Here is a 20,488-nt window from a genome sequence, read left to right as displayed (position 1 = left end):
ATCCTACAAAAACAACTACACCGTCCAACCCAACCAACCCGACAGTGGCGGCATTCCCAGGGAGGCGGCCAGGGAACACTGCATATATAGCCCTGAGAGGGGAAGGGGGGGCCAATCTTACAAGGAGGGGCCGGCCTCAACCATTAATTCATAACAAAAGAAAAATGCAACAATTATAGCTGAACCTGGTTAAACATAAGCATCTACATTCATTATAAACAGCAATACCTGACCTAAACCCATCCAGCCAACTTCATACAATATAATCAAAGCAAAAAAGAAGGATTAGCCTACACAATCTGCAACACACTATGCCCGGTTTAGCACCTAGCTTTGCCAGAGACTTGCTGGGTACCTGGGATACTGGTAATCATCTTTCAGGTCGTCATGTGCAGCAGATTGGAAGGTTATGCTTAGCTTTATGGGTTGCAAATTGTGCTGTCGTACATCACAACCAAGCTGTGAGTGAGGTGGCAAAAGTGTGTGTATGAGGGGGAGATGGAAATATATGCTCTAACTGGGGATGAGACAAAGACTACTTTTCCACCAAGATATTTCTATACTGACAATAATTCTCTGTTTTATAAGAACCAACTCTTCTTCTTCTTTTAAAAACTGTGTGTGTGTGTGTGTGTGTGTATATATATAACAAAAATATTAAGCACTTAAATCATGCATATAAATTATACAGTAACAGAGACACACTTTTCCAATATTAATTAAACACTTGACAGAAAAGAGATGTTCAGTCAGAATCCAATATTAACAAAGGAAAATATTTCTCTTACTATTTTAACCATAATTTCCTATTCTCATTATCGCACAATGCCACATCTTTGTAAGCCTCTCTATATCTTGGAGATCTTTACCATAAAGTTAACTTTAATAACTTCTACATTTCTTTAGCTTGTTTAACCAATCTTCTTTTAATGGTCTAGGTTTCTATTTCCAGACTCTGGCAAAAACCAGCCTTGCTGCTGTCATTAAATATGAAGCAACAATCTGATATTGTTTTGGAACAGATGTCATATATTTAAGTGAAATGAGTTTAATCATTTTTATCACTGAGAAACCTGTAGGGTAGCATTTTTACCTTCCAGGGCATTCAGGAAAGGGACTTCAAAGTTTTATTGCAAAGGAATTTCAGAAACAAACTGGAATGGAAGATTGCTGAATTACAAATTATTACAACACTCAGGACAATGAAACCCCAGGGCTTAAAAGATATGTTGGATTCTTATCTCACGACACATACTAAGTCACTCAGTTCTTACATCTGTTTGTCAACTTTTTAATTATCTGTACAAGGGGCCAAGCTCACTGCATTCAGGAATACAACAGGCGCTAGATTAGGGAGGCGGAGTGGAAGAACTCTGTGGACAGCCCCCCCTCCCCAGGACCTGGAAAGGCTGCAGGCAGCTGTTAGGGCAGGGGTAGTCAACCTGTGGTCCTCCAGATGTTCAGCAAACACTGGCAGGGGCTCATAGGAATTACAGTCCATGAACATCTGGAGGACCACAGGTTGACTATCCCTGTGTTAGGGGACTCACCGGAAGGGGCAGCTCTCACGCAGCAGGGATCTGCAGCCTCCAAGCCTCAGAGGGAAGTGGAAGGAGGAGGGGGTGGTCCGGGGTGGGGGACGGAAAGTGATTGGCTGGCCGTTAGACAGGCAAGCCGGTTGGAGGAGGAGGAGGAGGTACTCAGGGGCAGGACAGACGCCCTGAGTGGGTGTTAAGAGCTGAGTGGCACTTAAGCAATGAGGCAGGCTTCTCCTCCAAGCCCTTCCCAGAAATATTTAGTGGAACAGATGCTAATTTGCTTCTACTCACAGGTTTTACCAACTGCTTTAACCCAATGTGAGCTATAGTTGGCATTCAGGTCCTGATGCATCTTTAATCCAATTAGCCCTTCTTGGCATCTATCCTGTGATATGTAATGCTTGGCAATGTCTGTTTCAGTGTATCTGAAGAAGTGTGCATGCATGTGAAAACTTATACTCAGCATTAAACTTTGTTGGTCTTAACAGTGCCACTGGACTCAAACTTAGTTCTGTTGCTTCAGACCAACATAGCTACCCATCCAAACATATTTTCAGAGAATGACCTTTTATGATCTCAGACCTTTTATGCACAGCGGCAGCCATACCAGGTTGCTGGTGGTTTCTTGTTGCAGGGCAGCATGCCCTGCCATTTATTATGTATTGACAGGGGAAGATTTTCCCTGGCGCACAACTCCTGGGTGGAAAGGTTCCACTGCACTTCACTGCAGCAGTGTGTGTGGGGGGGGGAGAGTCAGAAATTACTTCCACAAAGGTGGGATTTTGTGTCAATGCTCTGTTAACTCTCTCCATCCCATGCATAATTCTATAAACCTCTATCATAACCCCATTAGTTGTCTCTTTTCTAAACTGAAAAGACCCAGACACTTCAGCCTTCCCAAATAGGGAAGGTGCTCCAACCTCCTAATCATCTTGGATACCCTCCTCTGTGTTTTTCCTAGCTCTGCAATATCCTTTTGGAGATACAGTGGCTAGAACTATGCACAGTATTCCAAATTAGATTGCACCACAGATGCACACAGGGGCATTAACAATATTGGCCATTCTGTTCTCAACCACAGCCATCCTCCCTGTGCTGAGAATGTCCGGATCTTCCTGGCCCTGACCACACTGGTGCCAGGGCCTCTGTCACAGTTAAAGTTTTCCGGATAATGCTGGCTTTCCTGATGTATTTCAGCAATACAACATTCTATTGAAAAATGTAAATGTAATGATGTGTTCATTGCTTATGGGAGACTGTGGTGACTGACAAGTTTCCATTGCTGTTGGAAGGATTAAGAGGAAGTGAGCTCATAGAAGCCAATTTCTCTTTCTGCTTCCCAAATTCCTACAGTGCCAAAGTCTCATGCACTTTAGAAAAGAACATGTCTGACATGGCACAAGATGGACATCAGCCAAGCCCCAAGGAAACTCTGATCAATGTTGAGAAAATCCTGCAGTTGGGCTTGGAGGACGCATCATGCAGGATGCATTTCCTCCCAAATTAATTATCCTGTGTCTTGGAGTAACAGTAAATTCATCTAGTCCCTGAACAGACAAGTGTGTGTGTTTGATAATAACAATTCCATTATCTATTTGCCATCAGTCATATAATCCTCCTTTGCCTCTCTAGGAACTCACCACTGCATAATTTTTAGATCCACGGTCCAGAAACCACAAAGTCATAACAAAAGTGATGAAAGCTACTGGTTGTCTAGCTTTTTTCATGTGCACATTTCATTTCAATATATATGTAAAAATTATCACTGCGACCCTTTCCGCACTGGTGGAGCTGCTCTGGGCTGCTGCTGGTTCTTTGTGACAAAGCAGTTTGCCCCGCCACTTCCTTTGTCCCCCACGGTGGACCATTTTTGCCCCCCCCCTATTTCTGCCTCCACAAGAGGCAAAAAGGTTTCGCTGCACTGCTGGTGGGCAGGGGCCTTTTCTTCTGTTTAGGAATGCTGTAGCAATACTGCATTCCTAAACAACAACAAAAAATGTCCCAGGCAGCTCAGCGGTGCACAGCACCATGGAGCCATGCAGGGGATTTGTGCCCCTTCTGGGACACTGTAGTAGGCCCAGGGAGGGGGAAGAGCCCAGCTTGCCCTGGTATAGGCCCTGTTAGTGCCCAGGGCAAAAAAGGGAGCACAGAAATTTCTCTGTTCTGTTGCCATGAGGCAATGGAGGGCCAGGGCCAGGCTTGCGCCAACATCATGTGGAAGTGGGGATTAGTTCCGCTATCAGACAAGTGCTGGCCCGACTTTTAATCATAATGCGGAAAAGGCATGGGTCACAATTTAACAGTGAAGAATAATCAAATATCTAAGGACAATAGATGCTTGTCTGATTTCATGTTTTTCTTTTTTGTCTTTTATTTATCTGGTTTTGCAGTAAAAATTAGGCACTTCTCCAATATGGAAACAGAACTGTATGAACCATTTTTCCCAAGACAGTCTGATTATGTAAGATGCTTGAGAATAAGCCAATTGTACCCCTTATCCTGAACTCATAACACAAAGAAAAACCTCATCTCTGTACCCAGCACACACTGCTGTCGAAGTACAGGAATGTCAGAATTCTCCCGTTGCTAACTAATCTTTGTTGGTCTTAAAGGTGCTATTGGGCTCAATTTTTGTTGTGCTACTTCAGACCAACACGGTTACCCACTTGAATCTAATTTCAGGTTGCGAAAGTCGCAATGCTGCCATTAGGAAAATGAGTGGTAAGTACGGAGGCTGGAGCCTGGGAGGTGGGAATTATGTTATCACTGACCTCTGGTCTGAGGGGAGAGATACAAAGCAGTTGCCCAGACCAGCAACATTCCAGATCATGACTTATACAAAATTGTGGTAAGAAGCACTTTCAAAAAAGCTTCCAGGTCAGGACTGCTTCTGTGATAGGGCTGCCAATCTCTAGGCAGAGCTCTTAATTTTCCTTCAGTTACAGGCTAGTCTCCAGACTACAGTTTCCTGGAGAAAATGGCAGCTTCAGAGAGTGTCCTCTATGACACCACATCCCTGCTGATTCAGTCCCCTTCTCTCCCCAAACCCACCCTTCCTAGGTTCCAGTCCCCAAACTCCAGTAATTTCTCAATCTGGAGTTGGAAAGTCTATATCTGGGCCTGAGAAATAAGGGAAAAGAAGAACAGATCACACCACAAGCCTGCAGATGAGGGATGTCATTTTGAAATGTTCCCCTATGCAAAATCAGCTTCCGGTGGGAAAACCAGCACAGCAAACAAATAGAACTTAGCACCTTCCTTCCTGATGTGCTAGCCTTCTACTTGCAAGGAGAAGTTTGTGCAAAAACCTTCAAAGCACGCATCGTGCATCCACAGACTGAAGTGTTACAATCTGTTCTGCCCTCTTAGGAGTCTGCTACCTCATTCTCCCCCATGGGTCTGAACCACACACACACATCCCATCCTGACTTACAGGATGCTGTACCAGGCCTGACAGGAATCGACTAAACACATGACAGAATGGTAGAGTGCAGACGGTCCCCCTTCACACTTTAACATTCCTCAGCTTAGGTGTGCTGGGGACGGTTTCCAGTAGAAAGAGATAAAGGCTGATACAGTAGTGAAAAATCAGATATACTGATTCTCAGACAGATTGGACTACTGTGCTCAAATCACTTAAAAAGAAGAAAGTAAACTACAAATTGGTATGTTTTGGTACATTAAACAAATAACGTTGGGAAGCTATGCATATATTTTGTTTGCAGAGGTGACAGGCATAACTGCTGTATTTCTGGAAATGGTAGTGAACTTAAGACTGTTCAGGTGGTCTCCTTAACAACCCACAACAGTAGGTTTACCTTGATGGGGTTTATTTCTCAACAAACCTTTAAAAGCTCAAGTGTCTTTCTTACCACGCCTGGATACTATCTCCAAAAGGAACAACACAGTAAGATAGTTTAGAGAGGAATGTAAATGGTAACCAACCTTTGTTTTTCATCCCAACGGCTTCTCTCTTTGATGACTATATTTGACCCATTCCAGATACCATTCAGGGATTATTGTGGCAAGGGGTGACCATAAATAGAAACACTGAACATTTTAAATTTCAACTTGGAAAGGATTAGGTAAACCTCACAGCCTTATCATATATTAGTGTCTTTATGTCTGCTGTAAACTTTTACAGGATGAAAAACTGACTCCTCCAGTGGCACGATTCATGTTGTTTACTTAGAAAAGTGGACTGCTGGATCCTGAAAATTCTGTTTCTCACTTGGGTTTCTGACAATGACCTTTATGTTTCACACAGAGACGTGGGAAAGAAACATTTATGCTGCAAAGTTATTTTTATTCCAAATGTACTTTCTCTTTCAGAGATACTTATTGTGAGTGGGAGTAACCCTTCAATAAACGGTGATCACTCACATCACAAGTGTGTGTATAAATTGATTGCCACCTCTCCACACACAGACTGTGGAACAGAGTGGACCAGAAATCTTTGTGTCAAACAAGATAAGAAAACATCAGTCACAGGCAAATTAGCCCCAGAAGAGGGAAGAGGCATACTGAGGGGGCAGCAACTTGAAAGAGACTCAGCAACACAACAGAAAGGAAAGTGCAGGAGGGATTGGAAGCCTGGCAGGTTTGCAAAGAGGCCGCTTTGTATAGATGAGGACCGAGTGACATCTTCGTGACAGCAGGCAGCTCTAGAAAAAGAGGCCTCTCTTAACAGGCCTCTCTTAGGATCAGCTATGAAACAAAGCAGCCAAATGCAGACTGCGTAAGCATCAGAGAAGGGCAGGGCAGGGACAGTCACTGGAGAGGGACGAAAAGGCGGCGAACGAACAGTATTTATTTAGATATTTATACACTCCTTTCTCCCTCTGTGGAGGCCCAAATAGTTTACAACACTGTTCTCCCCTCCTCCATTTCATCCTCACAACAACAATCCTGTGAAATAGATTGGGCTGAGAGGAAGCAACCGCCCCAAGGTCACACACAGAGGTTCCACCTCAGAGTAAAGATCTGAACCTGGGCTTCCCCAGATCCTAGTCTGATCCTAACCACTTCACCATGCAGGTTTCACCGTTTATTGTTTTCCTTCTCTTCTACTCACTTCCATTTCAAACGTCACTAACATGATGTCAGGTTCCATGAAGAATGCCAGGGATAGGTGGCCCATCACAGTGAAGACCTGCCAGTCAGCTTTGAATGGTTTAACACATTCCGTATATGGTGACGGGCAATCATGGCCTGCCTTTCTACCCAGAACGTAGAGCAGGAGTGCAGAAGCTCACAGTGAGGTACAGTAAGTACTTTTAGATGTCACAATACAGCACTATTCACCACAGGGAGTTTTGTTTTGGTGGGATTCCCATGGCAACTGTACTCAGCACATTTATATAGCTTGTGTTGTTTACTCTGCTGCCTAGATCCCTATTTTCAAAACTATGTTTTAGGTAGAAAAAATGGAAATGGTGAAGCATAAGGAAATTGAGACTACATGACCTTGTATTCTGAGAGACTCACACAGGGCCGTGTGTGACTCCTAAACGGCACCTGCTATTCAAATATTTCCACACTTTGTCTGTATACAAGGGTGACACTCTTGCTTTTATTTTAACAAAAAAACAAACAAAACATCCAGGCACTGCAAGGACTGTTTAGCTCTGTGTCCAATATCTCAGTCTGCACTTGCACAATTCTACAGATGCGACAAATTTACGCAACTCTCTACATACTCCTTCACTCATGGTTGGGAAAGAGTGTAAATTGGCTGCACAAGATGTCTACGGGTCATGCCCATATGTGGTCTCTATTGAACAAACTGAATTTTCACTAACAAATAAGCCTATGTACAGACCTTCTTACAACCGTGTTCATGGAAAATGAAAAACCTAGGGTAAGGTTTTCGCAATTTACAGTGTGAGAAGAGATCTTAGTCAGCCAAGCACAAGCGATATACACCCTTCAGACAATAGAGCCATGTGAAAATAAATTATTTACCACTTTCCTTCTAAAGTACTACTGCTTGGAAAGCTCATAGAATAATTAAGACATAACAATAAGCCTTCCCCAATACTTAACAACATCAGAATCCGAACTATTATTTGAATATAACAAAAATGTCCTCAGACTAAATTATGTCATCACTCAGCTTTCTTCTTTCTCTTGTGACAACATTATCATATTGAACTGCTCTCCTTTCTTCTTGGTACATTGGCCTCCTTTTAGAGCTGGTTAATTTGTATACACGATATTCACAAACAGGAGTTCAGTCCAGTCCAACATTAGAGAATCTGCTCTGATCCTGGAAGCCTTATTTCAAATAGTGTCACATAGATAAAAAGACTGTGTCATCAACACAGGTTGTTTCTAATTTTAAAATGCCAGCTGCAGTTATGTGGTATAATACTTGGATTTCAGTTGATTAATTTTCAATTAATTTGATGAGATTGAACCAGTCTACATTTAAATAGGCTATGAAGTGATGTGTTACTACATTGGGACTGAGCCATTTAGAGGCTAGGTCACTGGTTTCAGTCCTTTGTAGATGGCAAATCAAGCTGATCAGATTAATCATGCATGGAATCGCCACAACCACGGCAGGGAAATCCTGCATAGATAATTTTTCAAATCCCATGACTGTCAGGGGAGTCATAAGGGTTAAAGTGATTTTCCACTTCTCTGAAATGCACATTTGAGCTCTCTCTTCTAAAGTGGTTGAATTGGATGAAGAAAGCCAATAATTAGTACATTTAAATGAAATGTACACACCCTTAAATCCACTGATCAGCTAATACTAATTGTTATAAATTTTATCAGATTACATATATAGTTCCAAAAATATAAACAGTCAAATTAAATTAACACGTAAATTATGAACACAGCAAGTAATAATTAAACACATGAGCAAAATGGAAAACCAAAATTATAACAAAGGCAGGGTTGCCAGGTCGTTCTTGGAAACCGGTGAGGGATGGGAGGCCCACCCAATGTACAGCAACATGTCCCTATTACTGACCATGTTACCAGGAAGTGCTATCATCATGTCCAGGTGATGCTCAGGTACTTGGGCCAAAGCTCTATGGCCAACTAGGCTTCTAGGCTCAAGTTTTGCCCAATGCCAGAGTATTGCCCCAACGTCCATAATGTGGCAATGTCACTTCCTGGTCATGTAGGCAGCAATGTGGACAGGGCACTGCACATGGGACAGACCTCCCTCTTTTGGGAGGTAACTTTCCCCCCCTCCATTGGCCAGCTGATAGCCAGTGGAGAGGTGAGGCTTGGCAGCAGGGGAACCTGCCTCAACCAAGGGGTCTGGCAACCCTGTAAGAAGGAAGGCACAAGGCCAACACATTCAGTGAGAGGATCCCATAATTCCACATGGAGAAGGCTCTTAAACTTTTAGATAGAGGTACCACAAGAAGGGTTATTCATGAGTTCTTAGCTGATAGACAAGGTTAATGTAGAAGAAAGAAAACTTGGGGCACAGGTTCACAACTTCCCTCCAAGATGACTTTTGACAAGTCACATCCAAAATAGTGAATCACTTTTGTACTTTGCACCCAAATGCAAAAGGACTAGGTGCAAAGGGTGAAGGCCAGAATCTGGCCTGTTGATTTAGCTTACCTCCATCCATCTGTCCAAATAAATGCATTAGTTCTCTTTCTTTGAATGTAACTTGAGATTTTATTTCCTGCTTGAAGGAGATAAACCTGTATTATTCCAAAAATGTATTTCTCTACCCTTAGTACTGCTTCCATCCCATTTTCAAGCATAAACAGCTCAAGGAAAAACATTTCAGAGGTACATATTTTGCTTATCTCTTTCCTCTGTTGTTGTAGTAGGTTTTTTACACAAAAAGACAATGTGAGTGTGATATGGGTGAATTCCACTTCTCTCAGTCTGTACTTACCTGACATTATCATGCTTCTGGATGTAAATTTTATGAAACATCATATCTTCTTTTTTGGCATTAATGTCGGCTTTCATCTCCATGGCAACGTGACGAGGAAGTACAGAGAGCAGGAGGCGCTCCTGTAGTGTGAGACAGATGAATTAATTAAAATACTTGCTATCTATTTAATAACACAAATGCACATCTCTTTGCATCTCATGTGAGAGAAAAGAAGCCATTAATTCTGAGATACATGGGCACAACCCACAATGTTTCCCAGGATCTTCTTTCACTCCATAATAAAACAGCAGAGGGTATCAAAGCCAAACAGATGTCTTTCAGAGTTTCAATTTAACTTCAATTCATAATAGCGGACATCTGCAATGTAGCTGTTCTGTTAGAGGTTGGCCACACAGAATGGATGCATATTGTCACTTTGTTCCTTGCAATTTCATGCCACATCGAGACTTACACTAGGATGATATCAGTTGCAAACCTCAATGTATCAGTGTGCTTAGGTCCAAACTAGGCATCACTATGGCTTCCAACCTCATTTTACAGGATAACCTAGCCATTTTAATCCTATGCGATCTTGTTTACCCTTGTTCATTTTCAAGAGGTTCTGGGGTAGAAACAAAATTGCATGTTGCTATTCTAGCACAGCAGGTTATGGCCCATGGCTGTCATAACAACAACACAAACTCAGAGTCCTGCTTAGAAACTCAGCAGTTTATTGAGGAGACTACAAACGGCTGCTGGATGGCTCAGGCAGAGTCGCCTGAAACTCAACCCCTCCAAGATGGAGGTCCTGTGGCTGGGAAGAAGAGGGCAGCACCAGGAAGCATGTCTCCCATATCTGGAGGGTGTGCAATTAACACCTGCACCAGTTGCCAGGAATTTGGGGGTGACATTTGATGCCTCCCTTTCTATGGATGCTCAGGTCACTAAAGTAGCTCGGACAGCTTTTTTCCATCTTCGCCAGGCCCGGCTGCTAGCGCCCTACCTGTCCTCAGAACACTTGGTCACAGTGATTGATGCAACAGTCATTTCCAGACTAGACTTCTGTAATTCGCTCTACATGGGCTGGCCCTTGTCTTTGATCTGGAAGTTATAGCTGGTACAGAATGCGGCTGCTAAGATCCTCACTGGGACGTCTTGGAGGGCCCATATTCAGCCGGTGCTACATCATCTGCACTGGTTACCAGTCTGTTTCCAAGTCAAGTTCAAGGTATTGGTATTAACCTTTAAGGCCATAGGCGGCCTGGGTCCCACTTACCTGCAGGACTGCTTGGTTGCTTACGACCCCCGCAGAGCCCTTCGCTCTGCAGGTATGAATCTACTGGTTGTCCCGGACCCACGGGACGTTCTCCTGGCCTCGACCCAGGCCAGGGCCTGTTCGGTCCTGGTCCCAATCTGATGGAATGAGCACCCGGAAGAGCTGAGGGCCCTGCCGGAGTTATCAGCTTTCCACTGCAAGAAGGAGTTCTTCCGCCAGGCATTTGGTTGAGGCCAGGGCAGTTCCCCGGTGTTCCAAATGAGGATCAGTAGCTATTAGATCTGCTCCCACTCTCACCAAAAGTTATCTGGCCCACCAGGCTGAACAAGGGGGAAGGGATTGGAGTTGTGATCACTGCTGCCTTTGTGATGTTAAGCTTGGGAAGATTTTATTGGGGGTTTTATTGTGTTTTAATGTTTTATGATATAAACCGCCGTGAGCCCATTCGGGGAGCGGAGGTCTATAAATCGAATAATAAATAAATAAATAGGACGCTTCATTGCTAAAGCTAAAAACATACAAAAGCTTCCCCCACCCCACCCCTGTGCCATTTCTTTCTACAGTCTGTGATCTTGGAGAATGCACCTTCTTATCTTCAAAGGTATGCAGAGTTTGCATCTTGACACCTAGAGGCAGGAAAGGACAGCCATAACATTCAGAAGAACATGACAGGAGCCCAACTGACCCAGGAGTCTGGGAAACAAAGAGGGGGTCAGAGATGGGAGGGAACCTTTTGAAAGCTCCTTAGAGGATCATGGGGCTCTGGTCAAGACAGTCAGGGCATGAGCAAAAGGCAACCTCGACAGTTCCCCTGCTGCTTTTCCCAGAACCTGGTATTCAGAGGTTCCACTGAAATCATGGCTGATAGGAGATGGACCCAACCTGGATGGTGCAGGCCAGCCAGATATTAACAAACCCTGGATGCTAAGCAGGGTCAGCCCTGGTTAGTACTTGGATGGGGGACTACCAAGGAAGTCTAGGGACACTACACAGAGGCAGGCAATGGCAAACGACTGTTTGTCTCTTGCCTTGAAAAACCTATGGGGTCAATGTAAGTTGGCTATGACTTGCCAGCATTTTACATACAGTGTTTGAGAAGCTACAATGGAGCATGTAGGAGTTTGGTGGAGCTGATGCACGATGTGGTAAGATGGGTGAGACTTGTGGTAAGCCAAGGAGCGGAGGGAGAAGTTCATGTTGCTTTTCCTTGCAGACTCATCAGGAGGCAAAAAGCCACAATGGAGCAAAGGGAAAATACAAGAGGGATTTCCCTGTGAGAAGGGCTGCAAATGTGAGATTTACCATCCCGCGTGTGTAAGCAGGAAGCCACTCACATTTTACCCCTTTGTGTGGAAATGGCCCTAGTTTTAGAGGCACAAACTTCCCCATCTTCTATTTTACAACTTAGAATAGATGCAAAAGCAATTCCTCTAACTCACTGACATAGTCAAATGGACTGACTGGAATCCTATAACCCTTTCCCCACAGCTCATTAATTTGTATATAGAGGACTAGAGATTAAAGTAAAATTGGGGCTAAGAAATGGCAGGATCTGAGGATACCTGCACACAGTACTGTAAAAGAAATCCTTAAGTACTCTGGTTATTAAATTTCCCCCCGTGTTTTTAAGCAATTTTTGAACTCATACATCTCTCTTTCTGCACATGGATGATAGTGATCTTTTCAGAAAACAGAGAAAGGAAACTGAGAATAATTTCTGTAAATATTATCTCATTTTTTAGCATAGTGGATTTAACTTTCACAATTTGCTTGCTGTTTTAGGGTGCATGAGGAGTAGGTATTATTTGCCCACCACTTTAAACGATAACCACATGCAGCCTCCATTTATCTTTCAATGTCACTAATTATCCGTAAACTCTAATTTGGAAATTACTTACTCTTACTTTGCTAATATTAGTGGGGTGCCACATCTAACAATTGCCCTTAAAACCCACATATATGTTTCTAAAAAGTCAGAATGGACAGAAGTACACTAATGCAGTGGTCGCCAACCTTTTTATCACCGGGGACTGGTCAACGCTTGACAATTTTACTGAGGTCTGGAGGGGTGGTAGTCTTTTGCTGAGGGATGTTGCCACCGCCACCTGAGCCCCTGCTCCTGAGGCCCTGCTCCATGGTTTTCTGCCGGCACCCATTACTTCCCACCGCCTGCTGGGGGGGGGGCGCTGCCAGCAGCAACTGTGCAGTGCCGTGCCAAGGGGGAGCCCCAGCCATGGCAGCTGCTGGAGAGCACCAAAGGTGAGCCATCAACAGAGTGGCAGGGCAGCCCCCGAGGCAGCAGCCAGGGAGGAGGACGATGAGGAGCTGCAGCCCAGTACCGAATGATCCATGGACCGGTACTAGTTCCCGGACTGGGGGTTGGGGACCACTGCACTAATGTATAAAAGTATGCATACTTACATGATTTTTCACATTTTCCCTTTCTGTTTGAAAACACATCTTTTATAGATGGCCAGTTAGACATCCATTTGAGACCCTTCACTAATATGCAACCAAATGTAATAACAAGATTGCAAAATAACAACATGGAAGTTATATGGTTTGGAAAGTTTAGTGTCTGTACAGGAATTGTGTTACCAACTTTAGATGAGATTGTTCTGTCATTAGCGGATTCTCAAAGAGCTTGGGGGAGCCCTTGGATCCAATACTGCATATGAGGAAACAAGTCCGTGTTGTGTCGAGCAGGCTTTCTCACTTTTCACTCTGACTTGAAAACTCCACCCCTTTTTGGATACAGCCAATCCATGCTTTGGAATCATGCAACTAGATCACTACAATGCAGGGGCAGACCAGACAGACAAAATGGCTCTCAGAAAGGGCCACATTCACTCATTGGAAAGAGGACAAGGACCAGTCATGCAAGGCTTCCATCACCTTCCGCCTCACTGAAAACTGCCTTCTGCCAGCACAGTCAAGTGTGATTGCTGATGACCCCAGTCAGGCAAGCATGAGCCAGCAGGCCCAGGTGTCTGGGAGCCACCATGCCATGCCGCCTACCTCTACCTATGACCAGCATTTTTATTGGATAACTCACTTCTTAGGCAGAAGAGGGAGTGGCTTAAGAGAGGCAGACACCCAGAATCAGGGCAAAACAGTTCCTGCTGCAATGTCCTCTATATAGGGCTGCCTTTTCATATGACTCAGAAACTGCAATTGGCTCAGAATGCAGTAGCACATTTGTTGGCAAGGCTTGGTCAGTACTTAATATGGCAACACTGGATCAAATGCATTCAGTCAAATGCTCTGGTTACCAATTTGTTTCCAGGTCCAGTTCAAAGGGCTGGTCTTAATCTTTAAAGATTTACTTGAAGAACCATCTCTCCCATATGAGCCTGGGCAGCTCTATAATCTTCTAACTAAGGCTGGCATTCAATTCAGTGTCTAAGGAAATTGGATAATCTGAAGCCAGGCAGGAAGTTTTCTGTTGCAGCTCCATCTCTTTGGAATGAACTGCCAAATATTGTCAGAGCTATTCCATCCCATTCACAGGGCCATTCCGCACCGGGATCCATGTAGCAAATTGTTTGCTGAACGAAAAATCGCCATTTTAAATAGTGGAATTTGTCGTTATGCATACCTGCCTTTGTAGTGGAATCCAGTTGCGTTTCTATCGTTTCCCACAGGCTTCCGGTCTCGGCAAAAATCGCTAGAAAGGAAGCGATATTGCTGAGCTGTGTCCCGCCCCTGGCCGTCAAGCAGCCAATGGGCGGCCGTTATCATGCTCCCAAACAGCCCCTTTCTCTTTAAGGAAGGTTTAAAAAAAACACACACACACACCCGTTGCAACGAATATGCATTGATTCGTTGCAACGGAGAGACCCATCCAGCTAGCAGGTGATGTTTGAGCTGCCGTTTCATTGTTGCCACGCTCCCCCCGAGTGAAAAAAAAAATCTCCCCCCCTCACGGGTGCGATTTTCGGCCGAAAACAGTGTGAAAAATAAAGTGAAAATAAACCAGCAAATGGGCCTCTGCGATGCTTGTGCTTGGTGACTTTAAACAGAGGGACTGCAGCCGGGGAAGCTTTGCTGGGTAAATGAAGGCCTGCTGGTGCGTTGATCTCCGCTTGCTCGGAGAAAAAAAATGGCGATCGCTTCACCGGAAGATCAGAGGAGAGAGCCAGGGGGAGGGACTTTGCAGAAACCGCAACAATGGTAACTCACAGAACTTTCAAGTTAGTGTTGCAGATTGGTTGCAGGAGTGTAGTGCTTTCCGGAGGGTGAATCCACTTTTTGGGATTTCCCTGAAAGCGCTACAACGAAGCGCTTTTTGCGGATCGGTTTCAGGAGTGTTGCAGATTGTCAACGACATTGTGCATAACGGCAAAACTGTAGCGATTTCAATTAGTAACCATTGTGCTATTTTGGACGAATGCGGAACGGCCCACAGTTTAGGAAAACTGATAGAACTTTTTAGAAAAGAAAATTGAGTGAATGTTGCTTTTACACTGGCTCTTTTAGGAGAAGGTGATATTTTAATTATTTACAGTACATGCTTTTTTTACAGCTGGAAGCAGCACTGAATACGTAACAAAGTAATATAGTAATCTGTTACACAGAATATCATAAAAATGCAAAAACAACAATCACCACCACCCAGAAAAACCCAACACTTGAATAGGTATATCAGAATCAGAAGAGCTCAGAATGGTAGAATTGAAATTCCAGAGATTACATAAGAAAGAGGTGATTATACTGTTCCTGTTCACATTAGATGTGGGGGCCAAAAAAGGCATGCAGGGAGAACCTCATTTAACTTTCCTCCACTATTTTGTCTTTGCCTCCCATGAAGGCCCTGTAACAGATTGCTTAAAAAAAAAAGCTTAAAAGTGCTTTGCGGATAAAGGACTGTGAAGGGTTAATTCTTCACAGAGCCAGAGAGTGCTAAGTGACAGGCTGCTCCAAGAAATCTGATTCATGAGCATCAGTTGAGCAGAAAACGATTTCTGAACTGGATGCTAAGTAGAACAAAGTGATTTCCGCCCTAGCTGAGAAGTGTCAAGTACTGACAGTGTCTGAATCCAGGTCTGATTGAGAGCAGAGAACTGGAGGAAGTTGGAAAGAGTAGTAGGTAGTTAGGCAAAGATTCCCATTCAGGCCAGAAAAGGAAATAGATGTTCAAGTGAGAGAAGAAAGACAAAATAGGGAGTTAGCTCTGAAAAATGGAGAGACCCCTGGTCTGGTATAGTTAAAAACTGCCTTGTGAAACCTTAAGAGTCAGATAAAACTCAAGTACTGATGTATTTATAAAATGGGTCTGGGTAATAGATTGTTCTAGTGTACTGGAGTGTTTGGGAAACACTAGAACAAAAGCCTATCATCTTAAAGGTCACTGTGAATAGCTTATGAAACTCTCAATAGCCTGAAACATATGACCTAAAGTCTCTCTATATACTGATTCATATTGAGTTATCTCTGAAATTTTACCCTTGATTTCACCTGACCTTTCCTTTCTATGTTGAATAAAATATTTTATTAATTTGGAGTTTCAAAACACCTTGAGTACAGTTTAAATTAAAAGGGGCTCTTGATCTTTCCCTCAGTCCTGGGCTGAGCTAACAGCCCAAATAACTTACAAGATGGGACTTTTTCAGGGTAGCTCAATCAGAAAGGGAAAGAAAAATGGAGGGAAAATATTGCCTCTGGGGGAGGGAAGGGGATAGGGGCTTCATTCCCCCATAGCCTCTCTCCCTTCCTACCGCCTTTTCTTCTCTCTACCCATCAGCCAACGTATCTTTAATTTTTCCTTCAGTTTCTCCTATCTTCCTCCCCCTGGAAGCAGATGTGCAGTGCTAGTTGCTGGGCCAAGTCCGCATACATGATGGGAAACATACAATGACTTGAAAAGGGCACTTCATTCCCCCCTGTATCTCCCCTCCCCACACTATTTTGTCTTTCTCTTCTCCTGGCAACCCCATATCCTCACGTTTCCTTGCATCCTTCTCTCCTTCTAACCTACTCAATAACCTACTTTTTATTTGCATCCCACCTCCGACCTCCAGTTGGGGTCTGGAGATTTCCCAGAATTACAACTGATCTTGAGACAATAGAGTTAAGTTTCCCTGGAGAAAATGTCTTCTTCAGAGGGTAAGCTCTATGGCAGGCTTTCTCTATCAGGGTTTCGTGATGGCCCTTGAAGGGTTTCCCAAATATATAAATTTATTGGGTGGTATGACCATATATGGTCATGTTGACACCCCACCCCAAATGGCCACTGACGGGCCTGGAGGGGATGGGAAGGAGAGGGGGCCCAGGTGGGCATATACACAGCGATGCTTCCCATCCCTATTCTGTATGATTGTGCCATTTCTGGGGTTTCTCAAAGGCTGAAGAATGTTTCAGGAGGTTCTCAAGGGTAAAAACGTTGGGAAAAGACTGGTCTATCTTATCCCTTAGAGCCTCTTGTGGCACAGAGTGGTAAGGCAGCCGTCTGAAAGCTTTGCCCATGAGGCTGAGAGTTCGATCCCAGCAGCCGGCTCAAGGTTGACTCAGCCTTCCATCCTTCCGAGGTCGGTAAAATGAGTACCCAGCTTGCTGCGGGGTAAACAGTAATGACTGGGGAAGGCACTGGCAAACCACCCCGTATTGAGTCTTCCATGAAAACGCTAGTGGGCCAGCTGCACCCTGATTGGCCCTGCCCCTACAGCTCCCGCCCTCCCTCACCAAGCCCTCACCCCTTCCCTCACAGACGTGCCTGGCTGTTAGAGCCAGGCATGTCTGTGACTCCGCCGCTCCACGGCCTTGCAGGGCCCCAGGTAAGAGGCCTGGCTGCTGGGGAGTGGGGGGGGGGGGAGAACTTCCTAAAGGCCTGGAAAGCACACCCAGGGCCTCGCAGAGGCATGCTTGCCAGGCCCCCAGGAAGCGCTCTCTCTTCCAGATCCTAGTCTGTAACTACTACACCATACCAGCTTCTGTGAGACAGCATCTGTGGAACAGTCGCCAGCAGCTAGACCCAGGTGAGTCATGCAAGTCAGGTGGTAGCAAATTGCATGGTTATTGCTACTCCACCTGGCTTTAGCCAGTCTTCCTTCAAAGGACAAAACAGTTCTGTAAACAGCCCTGCCCATTCTTCCTGCCTTTTACTTACAGAAGAAAAGGTTTGGACGCTAGGAATAGCCATTGAAGTCATAGGGCATTTGTTTCTTAAAGCTACAGGTGCTGGTTCTATTATTTGGAAGGGGGGGTTAACCCCCCAATTAATATTTCAGATTTGTCTGGGGTTTTTCTCAGGCTTGGGCTTTGCTTGGGTAGTAATCAGCTCTGCTGTACAGACTGGTTCAGTGGTAGGACAGCACAGGTCTTGAGAATCCACTAGTTTCCATATGCTAGCATCAAATTACAGTATAGATAACTCAACTCCTGTTCATATAATGAAAGCTAATAATAACCCATTTACAATATTCAAGCAAAAACAAATTTCAATAATATTTCTACATGTATTATTGTGTTGTTGTTTTACCTGCTGCTGGTTTTCTCTCTGAGAATGTAACCGAGCTTGGATGCACTCCCTGGTCTCCTGAAACGCCTGTCTTTGGGACACTTCGGCTGGATAGTGTGTACATACTCCTACAATGTTTGTACAGGTGAAAATGAGGATGTTGGATACCAGCTGCAATTGGGATGAAGAAAGGGAGAGAAAGACAGAAATTGTTACATGCCTGAAACCAGAATAACAATACTATGAGATCAAACATGCTCTCCACTCAACTATATATAGTTCTTATACTTTTCCGACTCACGTGGATACTATAATAAGAACATGTCATATTTTGCATGCCTTTCTACTTTTGAGGTAACACCATCTCACAGCAGAGTATCATTCATACTTCTTTCTGTGGACTGAAGAATTTCTTTCCTTTCATAAATTTATATGCCACTTCTCAAGATCTGCTCAAGACAACTCGCAATAATAAAGCAACTATACAATAAAAATAATGATAAAATTATCCAAACCAATACTATCAAAAAATACCAATAAAAGCATCATTGAAAGTAATCCAAGGCACAAAAGCACATAAAACACAGAACAGTATAAAATAATATTAATAAAACAGTTTTTGGGGTAGCAGTAGGCCATAAAATAGCTAAGAAAAATTGAACCCTTTAATTCAAAGTTTATGTAAAGGCCTGATATTTTGGCCTGATACCTAAAGGAAAGTAGATGCCTAGGAAGTTTCAATGGTTATAGCACTCCAAAGGCAAGGTACCATCACCAAAAACGCACTGTCTCTGCAGGTTGAGAGCCCAGAGCTTGAGATGAAGAGTTCAAATGGCATGCTGGGAAGAGTGTGGGAAGAGGTATCTCTAAGTATCTGAGGCACAAGCTATTTAGGGCCTGGTACATAACAACCAGCACTCTGAATGATGCCCAGAAACCAAACAGATTCTTCAACACAGCGGTGATATGATCCCTGTATCCGGTCTCTAGCAATAACCTGGCTGCTGCATAGTTAGGGTTGTCCAAGTTGGGAAATATCTGGAAATTTGGAGGGTGGAACCTGAGAATTGCAGGATTTGTGGAGGGGAGGGACTTCATTGGGGTACAGTGCCACAGAATCTACCTTCCAAAGCAGCCATTTTCAACAAAACATGTGGTCAGATCACACTTTTTGCAGAACAGCTGACTGTCATTGGAGCATTAATTTCTTGCCTCACCCTTACCATGGCAGCCCAAATATTCCCCCAAATGCTGCTTCTTCAGGGCGCAATTTGGCTGCAGTCGGATGGGGAGGAAAGAAAATCACACTCCACAGACAGAAATCCTTCCATCTGGGGAAAAGGAGTCAAGCCCTTATGTTTCACTTAGCATATTTCCATAACAGGAAAACTGCTCCAAGGGATTCCATATGACTGAAGGTCTGTTCACATAACAAGTGTCTCATCCAAACTGATGCTTTTCCTTTTTGAAACTAATATTTTGCAAACATGGACAAAGCACATTTGTTATTTTTTCCACTCTGCTAAAATCAAAGTTGGTAAGCAGTAGTATCATCGAAGATACAATTTAAATGTTGCCACCCCTTCCTACTTAATCTCTTGCTATACAATTCTGTTTCAACTCAGAGGATTCCCCATAATAAAGTCTAGTTGGGGCCCTCACTTCTGCAGAACTGTTTCAACAACAAAAAAGACATTTTTGTAAACTTGAAAGTGAACTTTCAGGACCTGCGGAGCAAAGGGTTTTTTTGCACATCCACAAATAGAGTTTTATTTCATTATTGAGCTATCTCTCCATGAACTAAGCATCTCACCCCCACAAAACATCCAGTATTTCAATACACAATTAAGTCTGAACTTGTTTTTAAGTTGTTCTAGTGTAATACATGAGTACATTCAACTGTTTAAAGATAGAGTGTCAAGATTACTTCAAATAGATTAGTATCCTGAAGGCAACTGCTTTTATTTAAAGAATGTTTTCTTTCATTCTTCTTCTGGAGAACCTTAGAAGTGCATTCAGGTTGATCCATTGGTATATCAATAGACATTTATTTCATAGAAAGCCATTACCACCTTGTGCGGCTCTCGAGGCTTGGCTCTGGTACGCCAGGCAGCCCCCTCTCCCACCCACCCTGCACCAGCTAGAGTCCTGTCAATGCCCAGGCAAGCCTCGAGGGCCAGCTGGGCAGCGGTAGGCAGGCCCCTTGGCCACCCACCCCCGTACTGGGGCCACTGAAGCTGACTTCCATCCCTGCCGAAGTCCAGTGGCCAAATGGTGGCCACTGGCTTTGCCAGGTTTGTGGAGGGTAGGTCTGAGGGTGGCTGGCCAATCAGAAGGCACACCTTGCTGTGCGTCTTCTG

At 44.0% G+C, this 20,488-nt stretch overlaps 1 protein-coding gene across 3 annotated transcripts in view; it reads right to left on the bottom strand.

Annotated features, from left to right (window-relative positions):
- ADCY5 (adenylate cyclase 5) overlaps positions 1-20,488 on the bottom strand; it is a 285,163-nt gene that overhangs the window by 109,261 nt on the left and 155,414 nt on the right. For all 3 annotated transcript variants that reach the window (XM_077320443.1, XM_077320440.1, XM_077320441.1), the window contains exons 2-3: positions 18,150-18,299; positions 9,415-9,536 (exon numbers count right to left, since the gene is read on the bottom strand). In XM_077320443.1, coding sequence (XP_077176558.1) covers positions 9,415-9,536; positions 18,150-18,299 — 272 coding nt within the window. The remainder of the gene's footprint in view (positions 1-9,414; positions 9,537-18,149; positions 18,300-20,488) is intronic.

The sequence above is a fragment of the Paroedura picta genome, chromosome 2, assembly GCF_049243985.1.
Source record: "Paroedura picta isolate Pp20150507F chromosome 2, Ppicta_v3.0, whole genome shotgun sequence".
In the NCBI taxonomy this organism is placed as follows: Eukaryota; Metazoa; Chordata; class Lepidosauria; order Squamata; family Gekkonidae; genus Paroedura; species Paroedura picta.
Note: the sequence above shows the minus strand (reverse complement) of the source record. Positions and strands in the feature narration are given on the sequence as shown.